The following is a 19,203-nucleotide window of genomic DNA, read 5'->3' on the forward strand; positions in this document are numbered from 1 at the left end:
ATGGATTTCAGTAAGGCATTTGACAAAGTCCCTCATGGCAGGTTGGTTAAGAAGGTTAAGGCTCATGGGATACAAGGAGAGGTGGCTAGATGGGTAGAAAACTGGCTTGGCCACAGGAGACAGAGGGTAGCAGTCGAAGGGTCTTTTTCCAGCTGGAGGTCTGTGACCAGTGGTGTTCCGCAGGGCTCTGTACTGGGACGTCTGCTATTTGTGATAGATATTAATGATTTGGAAGAGGGTGTAACTGGTGTTATCAGCAAGTTTGCGGATGACACGAAGATAGCTGGACTTGCGGATAGCGATGAACATTGTCAGACAATACAGCAGGATATAGATAGGCTGGAAAATTGGGCGGAGAAATGGCAGATGGAATTTAATCCGGATAAATGCGAACAAAGAACAAAGAACAATACAGCACAGGAACAGGCCCTTCGGCCCTCCAAGCCCATGCCGCTCGCTGGTCCAAACTAGACCATTCTTTTGTATCCCTCCATTCCCACTCCATTCATATGGCTGTCTAGATAAGTCTTAAACGTTCCCAGTGTGTCCGCCTCCACCACCTTGCCTGGCAGCGCATTCCAGGCCCCCACCACCCTCTGTGTAAAATATGCCCTTCTGATATCTGTGTTAAACCTCCCCCCCTTCACCTTGAACCTATGACCCCTTGTGAACGTCACCACCGACTTGGGGAAAAGCTTCCCACCGTTCACCCTATCTATCCCTTTCATAATTTTATACACCTCTATTAAGTCTCCCCTCATCCTCCGTCTTTCCAGGGAGAACAACCCCAGTTTACCCAATCTCTCCTCATAACTAAGCCCCTCCATACCAGGCAACATCCTGGTAAACCTCCTCTGTACTCTCTCCAAAGCCTCCACGTCCTTCTGGTAATGTGGCGACCAGAACTGGACACAGTACTCCAAATGCGGCCGAACCAACGTTCTATACATCTGCAACATCAGACCCCAACTTTTATACTCTATGCCCCGTCCTATAAAGGCAAGCATGCCATATGCCTTCTTCACCACCTTCTCCACCTGTGACGTCACCTTCAAGGATCTGTGGACTTGCACACCCAGGTCCCTCTGCGTATCTACACCCTTTATGGTTCTGCCATTTATCGTATAGCTCCTCCCTACATTATTTCTACCAAAATGCATCACTTCGCATTTATCTGGATTGAACTCCATCTGCCATTTCTTTGCCCAAATTTCCAGCCTATCTATATCCTTCTGTAGCTTCTGACAATGCTCCTCACTATCTGCAAGTCCTGCCAATTTTGTGTCGTCCGCAAACTTACTGATCACCCCAGTTACACCTTCTTCCAAATCGTTTATATAAATCACAAACAGCAGAGGTCCCAATACAGAGCCCCGCGGAACACCACTAGTCACAGGCCTCCAGCTGGAAAAAGACCCTTCCACTGCCACCCTCTGTCTTCTGTGACCAAGCCAGTTCTCCACCCATCTAGCCACCTCCCCCTTTATCCCATGAGATCCAACCTTTTTCACCAGCCTACCATGAAGGACTTTGTCAAACGCTTTACTAAAGTCCATATAGACGACATCCACGGCCCTTCCCTCGTCAACCATTCTGGTCACTTCTTCAAAAAACTCCACCAGGTTAGTGAGGCATGACCTCCCTCTCACAAAACCATGCTGACTATCGTTAATGAGTTTATTCCTTTCTAAATGCGCATACATCCTATCTCTAAGAATCTTCTCCAACAACTTCCCCACCACGGACGTCAAGCTCACCGGCCTATAATTACCCGGGTTATCCTTCCTACCCTTCTTAAATAACGGGACCACATTAGCTATCCTCTAATCCTCTGGGACCTCACCTGCGTCCAGTGACGAGACAAAGATTTGCGTCAGAGGCCCAGCGATTTCATCTCTCGTCTCCCTGAGCAGCCTTGGATAGATTCCATCAGGCCCTGGGGATTTGTCAGTCTTTATATTCTCTAACAAACCTAACACTTCCTCCCTTGTAATGGAGATTTTCTCCAACGGTTCAACGACGAAGTGATGCATTTTGGAAGAACTAATGTAGGGGGGAGTTATACAATAAATGGCAGAGCCATCAAGAGTATAGAAACACAGAGGGACCTAGGTGTGCAAGTCCACAAATCTTTGAAGGTGGCAGCACAGGTGGAGAAGGTGGTGAAGAAGGCATATGGTATGCTTGCCTTTATAGGACGGGGTATAGAGTATAAAAGCTGGAGTCTGATTTTGCAGCTGTATAGAACGCTGGTTAGGCCACATTTGGGGTACTGCGTCCAGATCTGGTCGCCGCACTACCAGAAGGACGTGGAGGCTTTAGAGAGCGTGCAGAGAAGGTTTACAAGGATGTTGCCTGGTATGGAGGGTCTTAGCTATGAGGAGAGATTGGGTAAACTGGGTTTGTTCTCCCTGGAAAGACGGAGAATGAGGGGAGATCTAATAGAGGTGTACAAAATTATGAAGGGTATAGATAGGGTGAACAGTGGGAAGTTTTTTCCCAGGTCGGAGGTGACGATCACGAGGGGTCACGGGCTCAAAATGAGACGGGCGAGGTATAACTCAGATATCAGAGGGACGTATTTTACACAGAGAGTGGTGGGGGCCTGGAATGCGCTGCCAAGTAGGGTGGTGGAAGCAGACACGCTGGCATCGTTTAAGACTTACCTGGATAGTCACATGAGCAGTCTGGGAATGGAGGGATACAAACGAATGGTCCAGTTGGACCAATGAGCGGCACAGGCTTGGAGGGCCGAAGGGCCTGTTTCCTGTGCTGCACTGTTCTTTGTTCTTTGTTCTTTGTCTTTGTACTAATCCACGTAAGAAAAAATTAGGTCGGCGAGAGAAAGCTTGGTCAAATAGGTAGGTTTTAAGACATGTCATGAGGAAGGAAAGCAGGATCGAGAGTTGTAGGAAGGATATCCCAGAGCTTAGGGCCTAAGCAACTGAAGGCACAGCCACCAATGGTGAAGCACTTAAAATTGGTGAAGATCAAGCACGGAATTTTCCGTCCTGTCTGCCATGGGAAACATAGTAGATGGGACATGGACCATGCAAAAGTCTGTTGAGCTCGGGTGGGATTTTCCGGTTTTGTGTTGAGCCCAAGAGTCCAGAATTAGAGAAGCGCAGATATATATTTTTTATTTGTTCATGGGATGTGGGCATCGTTGGCTGGGCCAGCACTTATTGCCCATTCCTGAGGGCATTAGAGAGTCAACCACATTGCTGTGGCTCAGGAATCACGACAGATTTCCTTCCCTAGCTGACTCAGGATCCAGCAATACCTCGATTTTAAAATTCTTATCCTTGTTTTTAAGTCCTTCCATGATCTATCCTCTCTTTAACCCCCTCTGGAGACCAGCAACTCTACAAAATCTCACTGCTCCCCCAATTCTGGTCTCTTGCTCATCCCTAATTTGAATCACTTCATTGCTGTCCGTGTCAGCTGCTTGGGGGCGAGGCTCTGGAATTCCTCTGTCAGTCTCTCTGCCCCTTTATCTTTCTCTTCTCCTTTAAGTAACTTCTTAAAACACAATTCCACACAGTTTTAAGATTTCCTTATGTGGCTTGGTGGTGAGTGAAAGACCTTGCTTGGGACATTTTTTTTTTACGTTAAAAAATTATGTAGAAATGTAAGTTGCTTTTATTTACCAAGCTGAACAAAATATTTAAAAAAAATATACAGAATCTGCAGTAATAAAACTCTTTTCATTTAAAAAGAAAATTATAGATTGTCCTCACAGCGTGTACTTACCTCAGGGCTGTAGAATTCTAAATTGTATGGTTTTCTGAATCTTACATTATTCATATAATGTGGTGCACAGCTTCCTCCATAATATCTGTTGTCGAGAACTGTTCCCTCCAGAGTCTCAGTTAAAATGTTATATCTGTAAATATGTGAAAACGATGAATTAAAACACAAATTTAATTTACCAACGCACACTGCTGGTGAACTTTTCTTTATGGTGTTGATATTTTGCTTTTGTTTCTTCTTTCATTCATCCTAGGCACCAAATATATTGCCCTAGATTCTTCTCTCTTCTGCATTATCTACCACTGTGTACGCTCATAATTCATCACAATCTCTGACCCTACCCATTCTTTCCCAGAACTTCAAAACAGGCATCGCCCTAATACCATCAACCATTTCTCCCTTGAAAGGTCTGTGACCATTTAACATTCAAGCTTGGCTTCACTTTGAATTCCTTATTAATCTCACCTCAGTATAATAGCAAAGGAGTGCCGCACTATTGGAGTGCCTTTTGGATGCGACATTAATCCGAGGCCCCACTTGCTCTTTCGGTTTTCTTGTGATTTGTATTATGAGTACCGCTGATCTAGAATCAATACTTTCCACATTTATAGTGCTGTATTCAAATGCCAGTGAGATCTGGACTGAACAGAGGATACGTACCCACTTCCAATATGTTGCACGGCCCAATACTGCTCAGTCACCCTGGAACATGCATTACTAACTCTCCTGCATCCTTTCTCATCAGACTGATCTCCACAATCGTCGTCTTCATTGCAAAGGAGTCTGCGACCAACACATCGACCTTAAAAAACCCCCGCCGCAAAAATACATATTCCATTAAACATTTTCCAGCACTTTGCAGAAACCAGTTGCTGATAAACGTTATAATGTTAAGTGAAGATTCAGTTCTTCTGCAATGGTTGGATTACATTTTATTGAATACAATCATTACCTGTTTCCACACATACAAAACCCTCGCACAAATTCCTGGTTCTGCAGACACCTGCTGTGCATGACTCCTCTTCTCTGTCAAAAGATTCGCATGACGCGCCACCAAACTGAGATGGTACTTCGAGTCTTGCATACCTGTACTATAGAAATTGAGGTGGCAAACACTGAACAAGAAGTAGGTTTGATAATTCATAGCTAGTTGAAGTGTAATGGGGCAACATGCTGGTGCTCCTTTGATTCTGCATCACTAGTTTCAATGCTATTTCATGCCAATGGGGAAAGGATTGGGTAACAGTTTAGCCATCGCTTTAAGCCTTGGAGGAGGTGCAATGCTTACTCCAATCAGCTTGGATCATGTAGATCAAGCCCACGACAGGAGTTGAGAGCCTTGTCTTGTCAGCTTGGATCGGGAATGTCTCATTTGATGAGACTCTGAATTGGACTTGATTGGACTGAATTGGATATTGAAACAAAAAAAACAGTCTAGCCACCGCTTCTTGGCCTTTTGTCTAAGATGCAAATAAGATCAAGACTTGGAGGAGGTGCAATGCCTGCTCCAATCAGCTTGGATCATGTAGATCAAGCCCAAGACAGGAAGTGGTGAGCCTGTCTTGTCAGCTTGGATCTGGAATGTCTCACTTGTTGAGACTTTGAATTGGACTTTGATAGGATTGAATTGGATATAAACAAAAAAAACAGTCTAGCCTTTTGGCTAAGATCAAGTGTGGAAGTTTCATCTTATACTTGATAGAAGTCAATGAGCTTACACTGAGGCTTTATTCAAAGCAATTTTTTAAAACGCCATCGAGGTCTTTTGGCAAGGTGAAGCTCAGATCAAGCACTGGAGGGGGTGTAATGCCTGCTCCTATCAGCTTGGATCTTGCTGATTGAGCCCAAAATAGGAAAAGTGGAGACTGTCTTGTCAGCTTGGATCTGCAATGTCTCTCTTGTAGGGACTTTAATTGAACCAATTTGGTTTTTGATTGGATATAAATTTTTAAAAAGTCTTGTTTCCACTTGAAAGGTTGGTAAAATTGTAGGTAAAATTTCAAACTGTAGTCAGGGTCCTCTGATCTTGTTCACCCTGCCACTGCTGCCAGCGAGAACGGAGAATTTGGTGCTCAGCCAAAACTCCATTCACTGCAGTGGGACTGAAGAATCCCAGCCACGGGTGAAATTGGAGAATTCTGGCCTATGCATTGCTATACATAGTAGACACTTCATTTTTTCCTCCCCAATTTTGTTTCTTAATTGCACTTTTCATTATTTTATTTCTTCCCAGCTTGAGGATATTGAAGTCAACTGTGGTGGCTCCTCTCAATATTATTGTGTTCATCACGTTCAAAACAACCTTTCATGACCTGTATGTTTACATCCCACTAACTACTATTGGGGCAGCATGGTGGCACAGTGGTTAGCACTGCTGCCTCATAGTGCCAGGGACCCGGGTTCAATTCTGGCCTCGGGTGACTGTCTTGTGGAGTTTGCATGTTCTTCCCGTGTCTGTGTGTGTTCCTTCCGGGTGCTCCGGTTTCCTACCACAGTTCGAAGATGTGCAGGTTAAATGGATTGACCATGCTAAATTGCCCCTCAGTGGCCCAAGCTGTGTAGTTTAGGGGAACTAGCAGAGTAAATACACAGGGTTAGGGGTGTGGGTAAAATGCACTGTCAGAGAGTCGGTGCAGACTTGATGGGCCAAATGGCCTCCTTCTGCACTGTAGGGTTTCTATGATACTGCACCACATTTTTCATTGAGTTGGCACTGAGGGCTGGAAATTGGGGATTTTCCAATGACAAGAGTGGCAGGACAATGCGGGTCAGCTTTAATTATTATTACTGATAAAGCTGCAAGTATCACTTTCAATCCTCAAGATTGGGGGACACCAAGATTTGGGGGACACCAAGATTCTCAGGTGTGGATGGCAGCAGCAGTTGCTCGGAGAATCTGGGAAGGATTGAGGTAATGAGGAAATGTACAAAGCAGCCTCTATGGATTTCATGTTGAGTTGGAAGATGTGCTTTTGCTACTCATGGTTCAACATGAGGTGAGTAAAACATGATGTTTTTCCAGTGCCAGTCTGATGCAGACCCTTTAAAGACTGAAGAACATGACCACAGCATCACGAGCAATCTAACTTTGTAAAGGGAACCTCAAACCCATGATTGGCTCTCTTGTGTTCTTGTGCAAAGAGCTGCATACTTGTTTCAGGCATGCCTTTGGACATCTGTGGTGAATCTTTCACAATTATGGTGAGTGATCCCATATCCAGTGCAGAATGTTTTTATTTTTCAAGAATATTTTTTGGCAGAATGCAGAAGTTCTAGAACTATTACTGGGTAATATTCCTTCCCAAATGCTCATGAGAGTCAGATTATACAGACCTCTTATTTGTATTGATTTTCATAGCCGTACTTACACGTTTATTCTGGCAAGGATCACAAATGCTCCACGAGGACCAAGAAGAATGAATGCAATCAATGGGCTGCGAGGGATTCCTCAATGATCTTTTCCAATGTCCTCCCACTTTGTTAATATTTACTACATTTGATTGGTCATTTGATTCTGCAAGCATCTCTCTGCTGAAATCAGATGCAGATTAGAACAAATTTGGAAGATGATATTGACAAAATGTTCTTTTCATGATCCCATATCTGGTCTAAACATATTTTGCTGCACACTTTTAACAAGATTCCGTAAATAACAACAACTTCAATGTATCGAGTGCTATTATCAACACAAAATGCCCTAAAGAACTTCACAGGAGCAGGACAAAACAAAATATGACACTGAGGTGCATAAGAAGTTTAGCTTAGCTTAGAGATTTAAAAGAAAAAGGTGGCATGGACAAGTTGGGCCGAAGGGCCTGTTTCCATGCTGTATGACTCTATGATTCTATAAGTTATTAACGAGGTCAGATTATTAAAAGCTTGATTAAAGAGGTAGGCTTTAAGGAGAATCTTGAAGGAGGAAAGCAAGTTAGAAAGGTGGAGAGATGTAGGGATGGAACTACAGAGCTTGGGGCCTAGGCAGCTGAAGATGCAGCAATCAAAGGTGAAGTGATTAAAATAGGGGATGGTTAAGAGCTCAAAACTGGGGGAGTGCAGGCATCTCAAAGGGTTGTGGGGCTGGAGGAGTTGACAGGGACAGGGACAGGGAGGAGTGAAGCCATAGAGGGATCTGAAAACAAGGATGGGAAATTTAAAATCTAGACTACGCTTGACTAGGAGCCATTGCAGTACAGTGAACACAGGGATCATATGTGAATAGGATTTGGTGTGTGTTGTGACGTGGGCAGCGCAGTTTTGGATTACCTCAAATTGACGGAGCATCGAATGCATGAGACCAGCCTGGCATGCCTTCGAATAATCAAGTCTGGCAGTAAAGAAGATCTGAATGAGGGTTTCAGCAGCAGATGAGGCTGAGATGGGGGGGTGGGGGGTGGGTGGGTGGTTAGTCAGGAAATGTTAAAGAGGTGGAGAAAGGCAGTCTTGGCAATGACACAAATATGAGGTCAGAAGCTCCGGATTCAAAGATGACACCAAAGCTTGCAAATAGATTGGCTTTAGAAATACCGAAATTAGAAAATAGAAGAAGGAAGAAACCATTCGGCCCTTTAAACCTGCTCTGCCATTCATTATGATCATGGTTGATCATTTAACTCAATAGCCTGATCCCACCTTCTCCCCATATCCTTTGATCCTCTTCACCTCAAGTGCTATTCTAACTGCTTCTTGAAAACGTTTAACATTTTGACCTCAACTCTCTGTGGTAGTGAATTCCACAGCCTGACCACTCTTTGGGTGAAGAGATTTCTCCTCATCTCTGTCCTAAACAGTCTAGCCTGTATTCTCAGACTGTGACCTCTGGTTCTGGACACCACCACCAAGGTACATTCTTCTTGCATTTACCCTGCCTAGTCCTGTTAGAATCTTTTAGGTTTCTATGAGATCTTCCCTCATTCTTCTGAACTCCAGCGAATATAATCCTAACCGACTCAATCTCTCCTCAAATGTCAGTCCTGCCATCACAGGGATCAGTCTGGTAAACCTTTGCTGCACTCCCTCCAGAGCAAGAGCATTCTTCCTCAGATAAGAAGACTAAAACAGAACACAACATTCCAGGTGTGGCCTCACCAAGACCCTGTATAATTGTATCAAGACATCCTTGCTCCTGTACTTGCTATGAGGGTCAACATACAATTTGCCTGTTTTACTGCCTGCTGCACCTGCATGCTTATCTTCAGCAACTGGTGTACGAGGACAGCCAGGTCTCGTTGCACATTCCCCTCTCCTAATCTATGACCATTCAGATGGTAATCTGCCTTCCTGTTTTTTGTTACTGAAGTGGATAACCTCACATTTATCCATATTTTACTGCATCTGCCATTCATTTGTCCATTCACTCAACTTGTCCAAATCATACTAAAAGATTTCTGCACCCTCCTCACAGCTCACCCTCCCACCCAGCCTTTGGGTCATCTGCAAATTTGGAGATATTGGCCGGAATTTTACTGCCTCGCCCGCAACGGGAATCGGAGCGGGTGAGGGGCAGACAATGGAAAGGTCTGTTGACCTCAGGTGTGATTTTACAATTTCAGGATGAGCGAGGCAGAAAATCCCTCCTATTACATATAGTTCCCACATTTAATCATTAATATATAGAGTGAATAGCTGGGGCCCAGCACTGATCCCTGCAGTAATCCTCTAGTCACTGCTTGTCATTCAGAAAAAGACCCATTTATTTCTACTCTTTGTTTCCTGTCTGCCAACCAGTTTTTTATCCATCTCAATACACTCCCCCAATCCCATGTGCTTTAATTGAAAGCCTTCTGAAAGTCCAAATAAACAATATTCGCTGGTTTCCCTTCATCAACTCTACTAGTTACATCCTTGAAGAGTTCCATTAGTTTTGTCAAGCATGATTTCCCTTTCAGAAATCCATGCTGACTCTGTCCAATCCTGCCACAGTTTTCCAAGTGTTTTGCTATGAAATCTTTGATAATGGATTCTAGAATTTTCCCCATTACTGATGTCAGGCTGACTGGTCTATAATTCCCTGTTTTGTCTCTACCTGGACGAAATATACACCACTACGAATAACCTTGAGACGAAACATCCCGAGACCTTGTTCATCATGGCCGGGGACTTCAATCAGGCCAATCTCAAGAGCGTACTACCAAGTTACCACCAACACATCCCCTGCTCCACCAGAGGCCCAAACATCTTAGACCACTGCTATACAAATATCAAACATGCCTACCGCTCTATCGTCCGCCCACACTTTGGCAAATCAGACCACAAAGCTGTGCTCCTGCTCCCAACTTACAAGCAAAAACTGAAGCGGGAGAATCCATCAAAGAGAGTCGTGCAATGTTGGTCTGAGGAATTGGATGATCTCCTACAGGGCTGCTTGGAGTCAGTGGACTGGTCAGTATTTAAAAACTCTGTGACCAACTTGAACGAGTACGCCACTACAGTAACTGACTTCATTAGTAAGAGTGTAGAAGACTGTGTGCCAAAGAAGCAAATCCGTGTGTTCCCCAACCGGAAACCATGGGTGAACAGGGATATTCACTACTTGCTGAAGTCCAGGTCTGAGGCGTTCAAGTCAGGCGACACTGATCTATACAAGAAAGCCAGATACGATCTAAGGAGATCCATCAAAGATGCCAAAAGACAATACCGGACCAAGCTAGAGTCCCAGGCTAGCCACACCGACACCCGCCAACTATGGCAAGACATAACAGGCTACAAGATGAAGGCATGTAAAATCGCCGGCTCCAATGCACCCCTCCCTGGTGAGCTCAATGCATTCTACCCCTGTTTTGAGCAAGAGGTCAGCGACAGCATGCCCTCCACCCTGGAAGCCCTGGATGAAGCTGTATCTGGGGTCACCATTGCAGAAGTCAGAGCAGATTTCTTGAAGATCAACCCACGGAAAGCAACTGGCCCGGATGGGGTACCCGGATATGCACTCAGATCCTGTGCGGATCAGCTGGAGGTATTCACAGACATCTTCAACCTCTCTTTACAACAATCTGAGGTCCCTATCAAGAAGATGACCATCATCCCGGTACCGAAGAAAAACCAAGCAGCGTGCCTTAATGACTATCGGCCGGTGGCTCTGACATCCATCATTATGATGTGCTTCAAAAGGCTAATCATGGCACGAATGAATTCCAGCCTTCCGGACTATCTGGATCCACTACAATTTGCCTACCGCCGCAACAAGTTCACTGCAAACGCCATTTCCCTGGCCCTGCACTCAACCCTGGAACACCTAGATAACAAGGACATCTATGTATCTCCTATTTATTGACTACTATTTATTGACTACAGCTCAGCCTTCAACACTATTATTCCCACGAAACTCATCTCCAAACTCCGTGGCCTGGTCCTCGGCAACTCCCTCTGTGACTGGATCCTGAACTTCCATATCACAGACCACAATAAGTAAGGAAAGGCAACAACACCTCCTCCACAATCATCCTCAACACCAGTGCCCCACAAGGCTGTGTTCTCAGCCCCCTACTATACTCCTTATACACCTATGACTGTGCGGCCAAATTCCCCTCCAATTCGATTTTCAAGTTTGCTGACGACACCACTGTAGTGGGTCGGATCTCAAACAATGATGAGACAGAGGACAGGAATGAGATAGAGAATCTGGTGAACTGGTGTGGCAACAATAATCTGTCCCTCAATGTCAACAAAATGAAGACGATTGTCATCAACTTCAGGAAGCGTAAAGGAGGACATGCCCCTGTCTACATCAATGGGGGCAAAGTAGAAAGGGTTGAGAGCTTCAAGTTTTTAGGTGTCCAGATCACCAGCAACCTGTCCTGGTCTCCCCATGCCGACACTATAGTGAAGAAAGCCCACCAACGCATCTACTTTCTCAAAAGACTAAGGAAATTTGGCATATCAGCTACGACTCTCACCAACCTTTACAGATGTACCAGAGAAAGCATTCTTTCTGGTTGTATCACAGCTTGGTATGGCTCCTGCTCTGCCCAAGACCACAAGGAACTACTAAAGATCATGAATGTAGCCCAATCCATCACACAAACTAACCTCCCATCCATTGACTCTGTCTACATTTCCCGCTGCCTCGGCAAAGCAGCCAGCATAATTAAGGACCCCACGCACCCCGGACATTCTCTCTTCCACCTTCTTCCTTCGGGAAAAAGTCTGAGGTCATGTACCAACCAACTCAAGAACAGCTTCTTCCCTGCTGCTGTCAGACTTTTGAATGGACTTACCTTGCATTAAGTTGATCTTTCTCTACACCCTAGCTATGACTGTAACACTACATTCTGCACTCTTTCGTTTCCTTCTCTATGAATGGCATGTTTTGTCTGTATAGTGCGCAAGAAACAATATTTTTCACTCTATGTTAATACATGTGACAATAATAAATCAAATCAAAAATCTCTTTTAGAACTGTGGGGTTACATTAGCTACCCTCCAATCTGTAGGAAGTGTTCCAGAGTCTAGAGAATCTTGGAAGATGACCATCAATGCATCCAATATTTCTCAGGCTACTTCCTTAAATTCACTGGAATGTAGATTATCAGGACCTGGAGATTTATTGGCCTTCAATCCTATCAGTTTCCCCAACACCATTTCTCTATTCATACTGATCTCCTTCAGTTTTGCCCTCTCACTGAATCCTGTATTCCCCATTATTTCTGATATCTTATTTGTGTCTTCCTTTGTGAAGATAGAACTAAAGCATGTATTCAGTTGGTCAGCCATTTCTTTGTTCCCCACTACAGGTTCTCCCGTGTCTGATTGTAAGGGACCCACATTTGTCTTCACCAATCTTTTTCTCCTCACATACCTATAAAAATTTTTACAGTCTGTTTTTATGTTCACTGCAGGCTTACTCTTGTACTCCATTTTCCCCTTCTTCATCAGTCTCTTGGTCCTCCTTATTTGTAATAAAAATTGTAAACTGCTCCCAATCTTCAGATCTGTTGTTTCTCTGGATCAATTTGTATGCCTCTCCCTCGGATCTAATACTATCTCTAATTTCACTTGTTGGCCACCTTTTGAGTTTTACTTTTGCACCAGACAGGAATAAACAATTGTTGCAATTCACCCATGTGCTCCTTGAATGTTTGCCATTTCCTATCCACTGTCATCCCTTTAAGTAATGTTTCCCAATCTATCAGAGCCAACTTGAGCCTCATACCATTGTAGTTTCCTTTATTAAGATTCAGGACCTTAGTCTCAGAATCAACTGCAGCACTTTCCATGTGCACTGCCTGGCCCTGCCCCCGACCACACAGGGAGCTTCAATGGACTCCAGTTCCACCGGCAAGGCCATCGAATCTGGTCCCCGTTGGTGGGGACCACCTGTGATCCTCGCTGGTGAGGACCTCCACTGGCGAGGTTGGAAAGGTAAGAGAGCCCAGACAATAGCATCCCGGGCTCGTTCATGACATCATTAATATTGAAATCAGCCTCGCACCATTCTCAGGCACGCGGCTGATTTCATCGGCAGAAGAGGGCTGGCAATATCGGGAGAGGCGCGAATTTGGGCGCGAACCCGATTTCTCACCTCTCGCTCATATTTCCTGCCCCACTACATTATTCAACCAGCACCGTGGGGCGGAAAAATCACGCCCAGAATTTTTCAGGACGAGTTGCTGAACACTGAGTTTAAATGCATCACAATTATTGCCCATATTGCAAAAAGGATATAATTAGTTTTAAATCTTACTGACAAGATACCGCTGCCAGCCAGAACAGAGAATTTTGTTCTCAGTCAAATCTCCATTCACAGCAGCGGGACCGGAGAATCCCAGCTGCGGGCGAGGTCGGAGAATTCTGGCCACTGTTAGTAAGCAACAAGTTTCAGAGGAATGCGGCTAAATTCTTCATGACAACCGTACGAAGTTTCACCCTGTCACATTTTCTCCTCTGTTCTGGTGAAGGTACTGACACATGCTAGAGTGCAGTAGCCCCCACAGGTACCGTCCACCTTCCAGTGTCTTGGCCAAGTACCCATTCTCCACATCTAATGTTTGGCAGTGGTGACCGGGAAGGTAGTCAGAAGCAGAGCCATATTAACTGGAACTCATTCCCTTTACAGCCTGCACCTCACATGCATTTCCTTGGTTGTTTCTTTTTAACCACCACCACCCCTCCTCCTGCAACCCCCCCAACCCCAGTCTTCTCTCAGGGAAGGATCCTGAATCCAAATGCATTGCGCCCTACCAGCTATCTAATACTTTGAACAAGTAAACGTTTTGTTCGAGAAACTTACCAGTAACCATTTGGCTGTGTAATGCTTAATGCAGCATAAAGCAGGATATAATTCACTGATTGAAGCATGATCTTGTATGTTTTCAGTACATTCCAAAAAGCATGCACAGCAACCAACAGTTAAGCTTTCAGAATAATAAGTTATTGGTGTTGTAATGTTTGTGTGCTGCTCTTTGCTCAATTGATTTTCTTATTTGTGCAGTGATTAAAACAGACAGTTCCTGAAGGTCATTTCAGGCCACCTTTATATGTTGGTCTTTATATCATTATATTTCAAAAATAAATTAATTTGACAATTATTTTTGGCTCATTTTTGGCACATAACAAAAATAAAATGATTGTTACAGCCAAAGCTCGGTGTCAAACTCCCCAAGAACACAACCATTGTCTGAGATCTAAAGTTAAAGTAAATTTATTAGTCACAAGTAGGCTTACATTCACACTGCAATGAAGTTACTGTGAAAATCTCCTAGTTGCCACACTCCGGCGCCTGATCGGGTACACTGATGGAGAATTTAGCATGGCAACGCACCTAACCAGCACATCTTTGGACTGTGGGTGGAAACCGGAGCACCTGGAGGAAACCCATGCAGATATGGGGAGAACGTGCAAACTCCACACAGACAGTGACCCAAGCCAGGAATCAAACCCGGGCCCTTGGTGCTGTGCGGCAGCAGTGCTAACCACTGTGCCGCCCAGATCTTGTTACACAACTTGACACCACTCTGCATTTTGTTTGATCTTTCTCTCCAAAGCGAGATAGAAGATGAATTGAAACAACTCTGAGATAGGATCTTCAAGACTTGAGTGTAGCTGGGATACTGCAAATGTAAACACCAAGACTGTTTTTTTGAGAATGAGGAAAACATCTTGCGTCTTCTCAAACAGAAATAAACTCACACATGCAAATCTTCTATTAGCTCCACAGTCAACAACTCAGCATCAAGCCCATAAAAGTGCTGACCACATGCTCCGGTATGCTTTAAGAGAAGGGTAGAATGACTGGTGGAACGCAAAGTTGATGAACTGCAACACTTGGCTGCAAGGCATGATCTGTGTTAAAGATTGTTTATCCTCCACAACATTTGCTCCTGTCCTTACAGCTGATGGAAATGATCTCATCACTGATAAGGCAGCTGTAATGGAAAGATGTTATGAGCACTTCACCAAACTCACCGAGAGTACCAAACTGTGAATCTAACAAGCCTGCTTCCTCAGCACACTATCCTACAATGGTGAGACCTGGACAACATATACAAGGCAGGAGAAAAGGTTGAACAGGTTCCACCTTCATGGTCTTAGACATATCCTTGGTAAAATCTTAGCAGGGTAAGATCCCCAACAAAAAGGTTCTGGAACGTGCTAATTCCATCAGCATACGCTCATTGCTAAATCAATAATGTCAGTTCTAGCTTGGCCAAGGTCATCAGATGGAATACAACTGCAAGCCCAAAGCGCTTCCCTACAATGAATTGGTAACTAAGTCATGACCACTGGGCATTCATACCTCAGCTGCAAGGACACCTGCAGCTAAGGTATAAAGATAGCAGATACTGGCACTGACTTATGGCAGATAATTGCTATTGGCCATAACCTCTGGAGTCTGGCTGTTTAAAAGGCCATTGCAAGAACTGAATGGACAGAAAAAGTTCAGCTGGCCAAGAAGAAGGTTCAGAGAAAACAGAATTGTGTCAATGAATTGTGCACCTTCTCAGCCCGCTGTTATTCTCTACAGTAAATGTAGGAGAGAATGCCATGCCAAAGTGGGCCTTCTGAGCCATTCAAAGTGATACTTAACACAGAATTAACCACCTCAATGCAAATTATCATTTATTTTTGCTCGTTGATGGGATGTGGGTGTTGTTGGCTACGCCAGCATTTATTGCCCATCCCCAACTGTCTTTGAGAAGATGGTGGTGAGCTATCATCTTGATCTGCTACAGTCTATGTGGTGTAGGAATAGCCACAGGGCCTTTAGGATGGGGAGTTTCAGGATTTTGACCCAGCACCTTGAAGGAGTCGTGATGTAGTCAGGATGGTAGGTGATTTGGTGGGGAACTTGTAGATTTTTGTGTTCCCATGCATCTGCTGCCCTTGTCCTTCTATTTGGTAGAATTAGTGGGCTTGCAAGAAGTTGTCAAGAGAACCATGGTGAGTTTCTGTAGTGCATCTAGTAGGTGGTACACACTGCTGCCACTTTATGGCAAATGGTGGAGGAGTGAAGGTTGAAGGTTCTGGATGGGGAGCCAATAAAGCGGGCTGCTTTATCTTGGATGATGTAGAGCTTCTTGAATGTTGTTGAGCTGCGTTCATTTAGGTTAGTGGGTAGTATTCCATTACACTCCTAACTTGTGCCTTGTAGATGGTAGACTTTGAGGAGTCAGGAGGTGAGTTACTTGTTGCTGAATTTTGACCTGCTCTTGTAGCCACAGGATTTATATGGCTAATCCAATTTAGTTTCTGGTCAATGGTGACCCCCCAGGATGTTGATAGTGGGAGATTTAGCAATGGTAATGCCATTGAATGTCAAGGGGCGATGGTTAGGTTTTCTCTGATGAGGTGAGAATGTTGCCACCTATCAGACTAAGCCTGAATATTATCTTGGTCTTGCTGCATATGGATACAGAATACTTAAGTATTAAGGAGTTGCAAATGGTGCTGAATATTATGCGAGCTTCAGTAAACATCCCTACTTCTGACTTTATGATGGGAGGAAAGTCATTGGTGAAGAACCAGAAAATCTTTGGGCCTAGAACATACCCTAATGAACTCCTGCAGCAATGCCCCAGGACAAATCTTCAATATTGAGATGATTAACCTCCAACAATCACAACCAACTTCCTTTGTGCTAAGAATGGGGAGTCTTCATCCTGATTCCCATTGACTTCAGTTTTGCTAGGATTCCTTGATGCCACACTTGGTCAAATGCTGCCTTGATGTCAAGAGCAGTCAGTATCACTGACCTCACCTCATCTTATCTCTCTTTTGTCCATGTTTGAACTAAGGCTGCAATGAGGTCAGAAGCTGAGTGGCTCTGGAAATCCAAATTGAGCATCAGTGGGCAGGTTATGTCTCTGTAAGTGTCACACATGATAACACCATTGACAACACCTTCTATCATTTTCCTGATCATTAAGAGTAGACTGATGCAGTGTTAATTGGTTGGGTTGGATTTGCCCTGCTTTTTGTGGGCAATTTTCCACATTACTGGCTAGAGGCCAATGTTATAGCTATACCCTGATGGCTTGGCAAAGGTGCACAGATAGTTCTGGAGCACAAGTCTTTAATATTATTGTTGGGATATTGCTGGAAAGTATCCAGTGCTTTCAGCCATTTCTTGATATCATGTGGAGTGAATCGAATTGGCTGAAGACTGTCATCTGTAATGCTGGGGACCTCAGGAAGAGGCTGAGATGGATCATTGATTCAGCATTTCTGGCTGAAGATGGTTGTAAGTACTTCTTGTCTTTTGCATTGATGTACTGGACTTCCCCCTCATTGACGATTTGGATATTTGTGGAGCTTCCTCTTTCTGTTAGTCATTTAATTGTTCACCACCATTCATGACTGGATGTGGCAGGATTTAGATCTGGTCCATTAGTTGTGGGATCGCTTAGCTCCATCTATTGTTGGCACCTCATTTTCAGATATGCCTGGTGTTGCTCCTGGCATGCCATCCTGCATTCTTCATTGAATCAGATTTGAACCTGCAGCTTGATGGTAGTGGTAGCGTAGGGCCATGAGGTTAAAGATTGTGGTTGAATACAATTCAACCGATATTGATGGCCCAAGTCCAGTTTTGAGTTGCTAGATCTGCTTGAAACCTATTCCATTGAAATCTATTCCACTGCCATTAGCCAGTGGTGTGATCTTCTGGTCCCACTGTTGTCAACAGGGTTTCCTGGTGAGTGCACCCCTTATTGCCAGGAAACCCATGGCGGCGGTGCATAATTGGAGGGTCCAGAAGATCTTGCCGGCATGAATGGCCAGAAAGTTTTGGCCATGGTTTCAGGCCTGTGACCTTTCATTATAACAGGATATACTACTATTTCCATATGATAATGTTAAAATTCCTGTATAGACAGATAACTTTAAAAAAAGATAATTGAATATCCAATGACCAAGGAAATTGCACAAGATTTCCAATGTTAAGACTTTTACTATAACAGAGAAACTAAAAGCAAATTTGACTAAGTACTATTTTGTAGGCAACTTATACTCCAAACTACAGAAAAGTTAACCCTTGTTAACATGACTTATAACCCCACTTTTAGAGCAGCACCAGGAGCCACTCAACTGCCACAGACTTAAGCATTCCTGACACCATCCTCTAGGCAGCATTCAGCTGTAAGTGCATAGTTTACCTGATGGTTGCAGGGTCAGGAGGCAGAGTAGCATTCTGCAGCAGAGTAGACTAGGACTATTGTTGTGGTGCAAAGTGCCTGGCTAATGATAGAATGGGATAGAGCTGTAAGGTCGAGAAGTATCTTCAGGAGCTGACTTTCACACCAGACAGTGCCGCATGCTGAAGTCAAATCTATGAAGACAGCTCCAGTCTTCAGGTGTTTCTGGAATTTTCCCTCAATATTGAATGCAAAGACCTCGTCAGAGCAGTTTCTTCCTTTTCTGAAGCCTTCCTGCTTATTTGGGAGAAGGTTTCTCAAATTAGTTTTCCATTTGACCATCTTGTAGAGAGAATGACAAGGGGATGGTACCTTTTGGGATTGTTGGCTGGTTTTCCTGGTTTTAGGATGGCAATAACTTTGGAATGACACAAGGCTAGTGGGTGTTTTATTTTATTCGTTCAGGGATGTAGGCATTGCTGGCTGGGCCAGCATTTTTGCACATCCCTAATTGTCCTGTAATTGAGTGGTTTGCTAGACCATTTCAGAGGGCATGTAAGAGTCAACTACACTGCTGTGGATCTGGAATCACATGTAGGCCAGACCAGGTAAGGATGGCAGATAACCTTCCCTAAAGGACATTACTGGACCAGATGTGTTTTTACAACAATCAAAATAGTTTCATGGTCATCATTAGACTTTTAATTCCAGATTTTTATTGAATTCAGATTTTACCATCTGCCATGGTGGGATTCAAACCTGGGCCCGCAGAGCATTACTTGAACTTAAACATTCCTGACACCATCCTCCTGGCAGTATTTAGCTACATGTCCATAGTCTTTACATGATGGCTGCAGGGCCAGGAGACCCTGGGATACTGCCT

General features: G+C 44.2%; 1 protein-coding gene across 1 annotated transcript in view; it reads right to left on the reverse strand.

Annotated features, from left to right (window-relative positions):
• The window catches only part of LOC144497764 (uncharacterized), a 214,950-nt gene that overhangs the window by 31,780 nt on the left and 163,967 nt on the right, over positions 1-19,203 (reverse strand). The window contains exons 14-18 of the mRNA XM_078219203.1: positions 15,485-15,507; positions 7,122-7,284; positions 4,706-4,844; positions 4,414-4,555; positions 3,754-3,886 (exon numbers count right to left, since the gene is read on the reverse strand). Coding sequence (XP_078075329.1) covers positions 3,754-3,886; positions 4,414-4,555; positions 4,706-4,844; positions 7,122-7,284; positions 15,485-15,507 — 600 coding nt within the window. The remainder of the gene's footprint in view (positions 1-3,753; positions 3,887-4,413; positions 4,556-4,705; positions 4,845-7,121; positions 7,285-15,484; positions 15,508-19,203) is intronic.

This window comes from Mustelus asterias, chromosome 8, assembly GCF_964213995.1.
Source record: "Mustelus asterias chromosome 8, sMusAst1.hap1.1, whole genome shotgun sequence".
In the NCBI taxonomy this organism is placed as follows: Eukaryota; Metazoa; Chordata; class Chondrichthyes; order Carcharhiniformes; family Triakidae; genus Mustelus; species Mustelus asterias.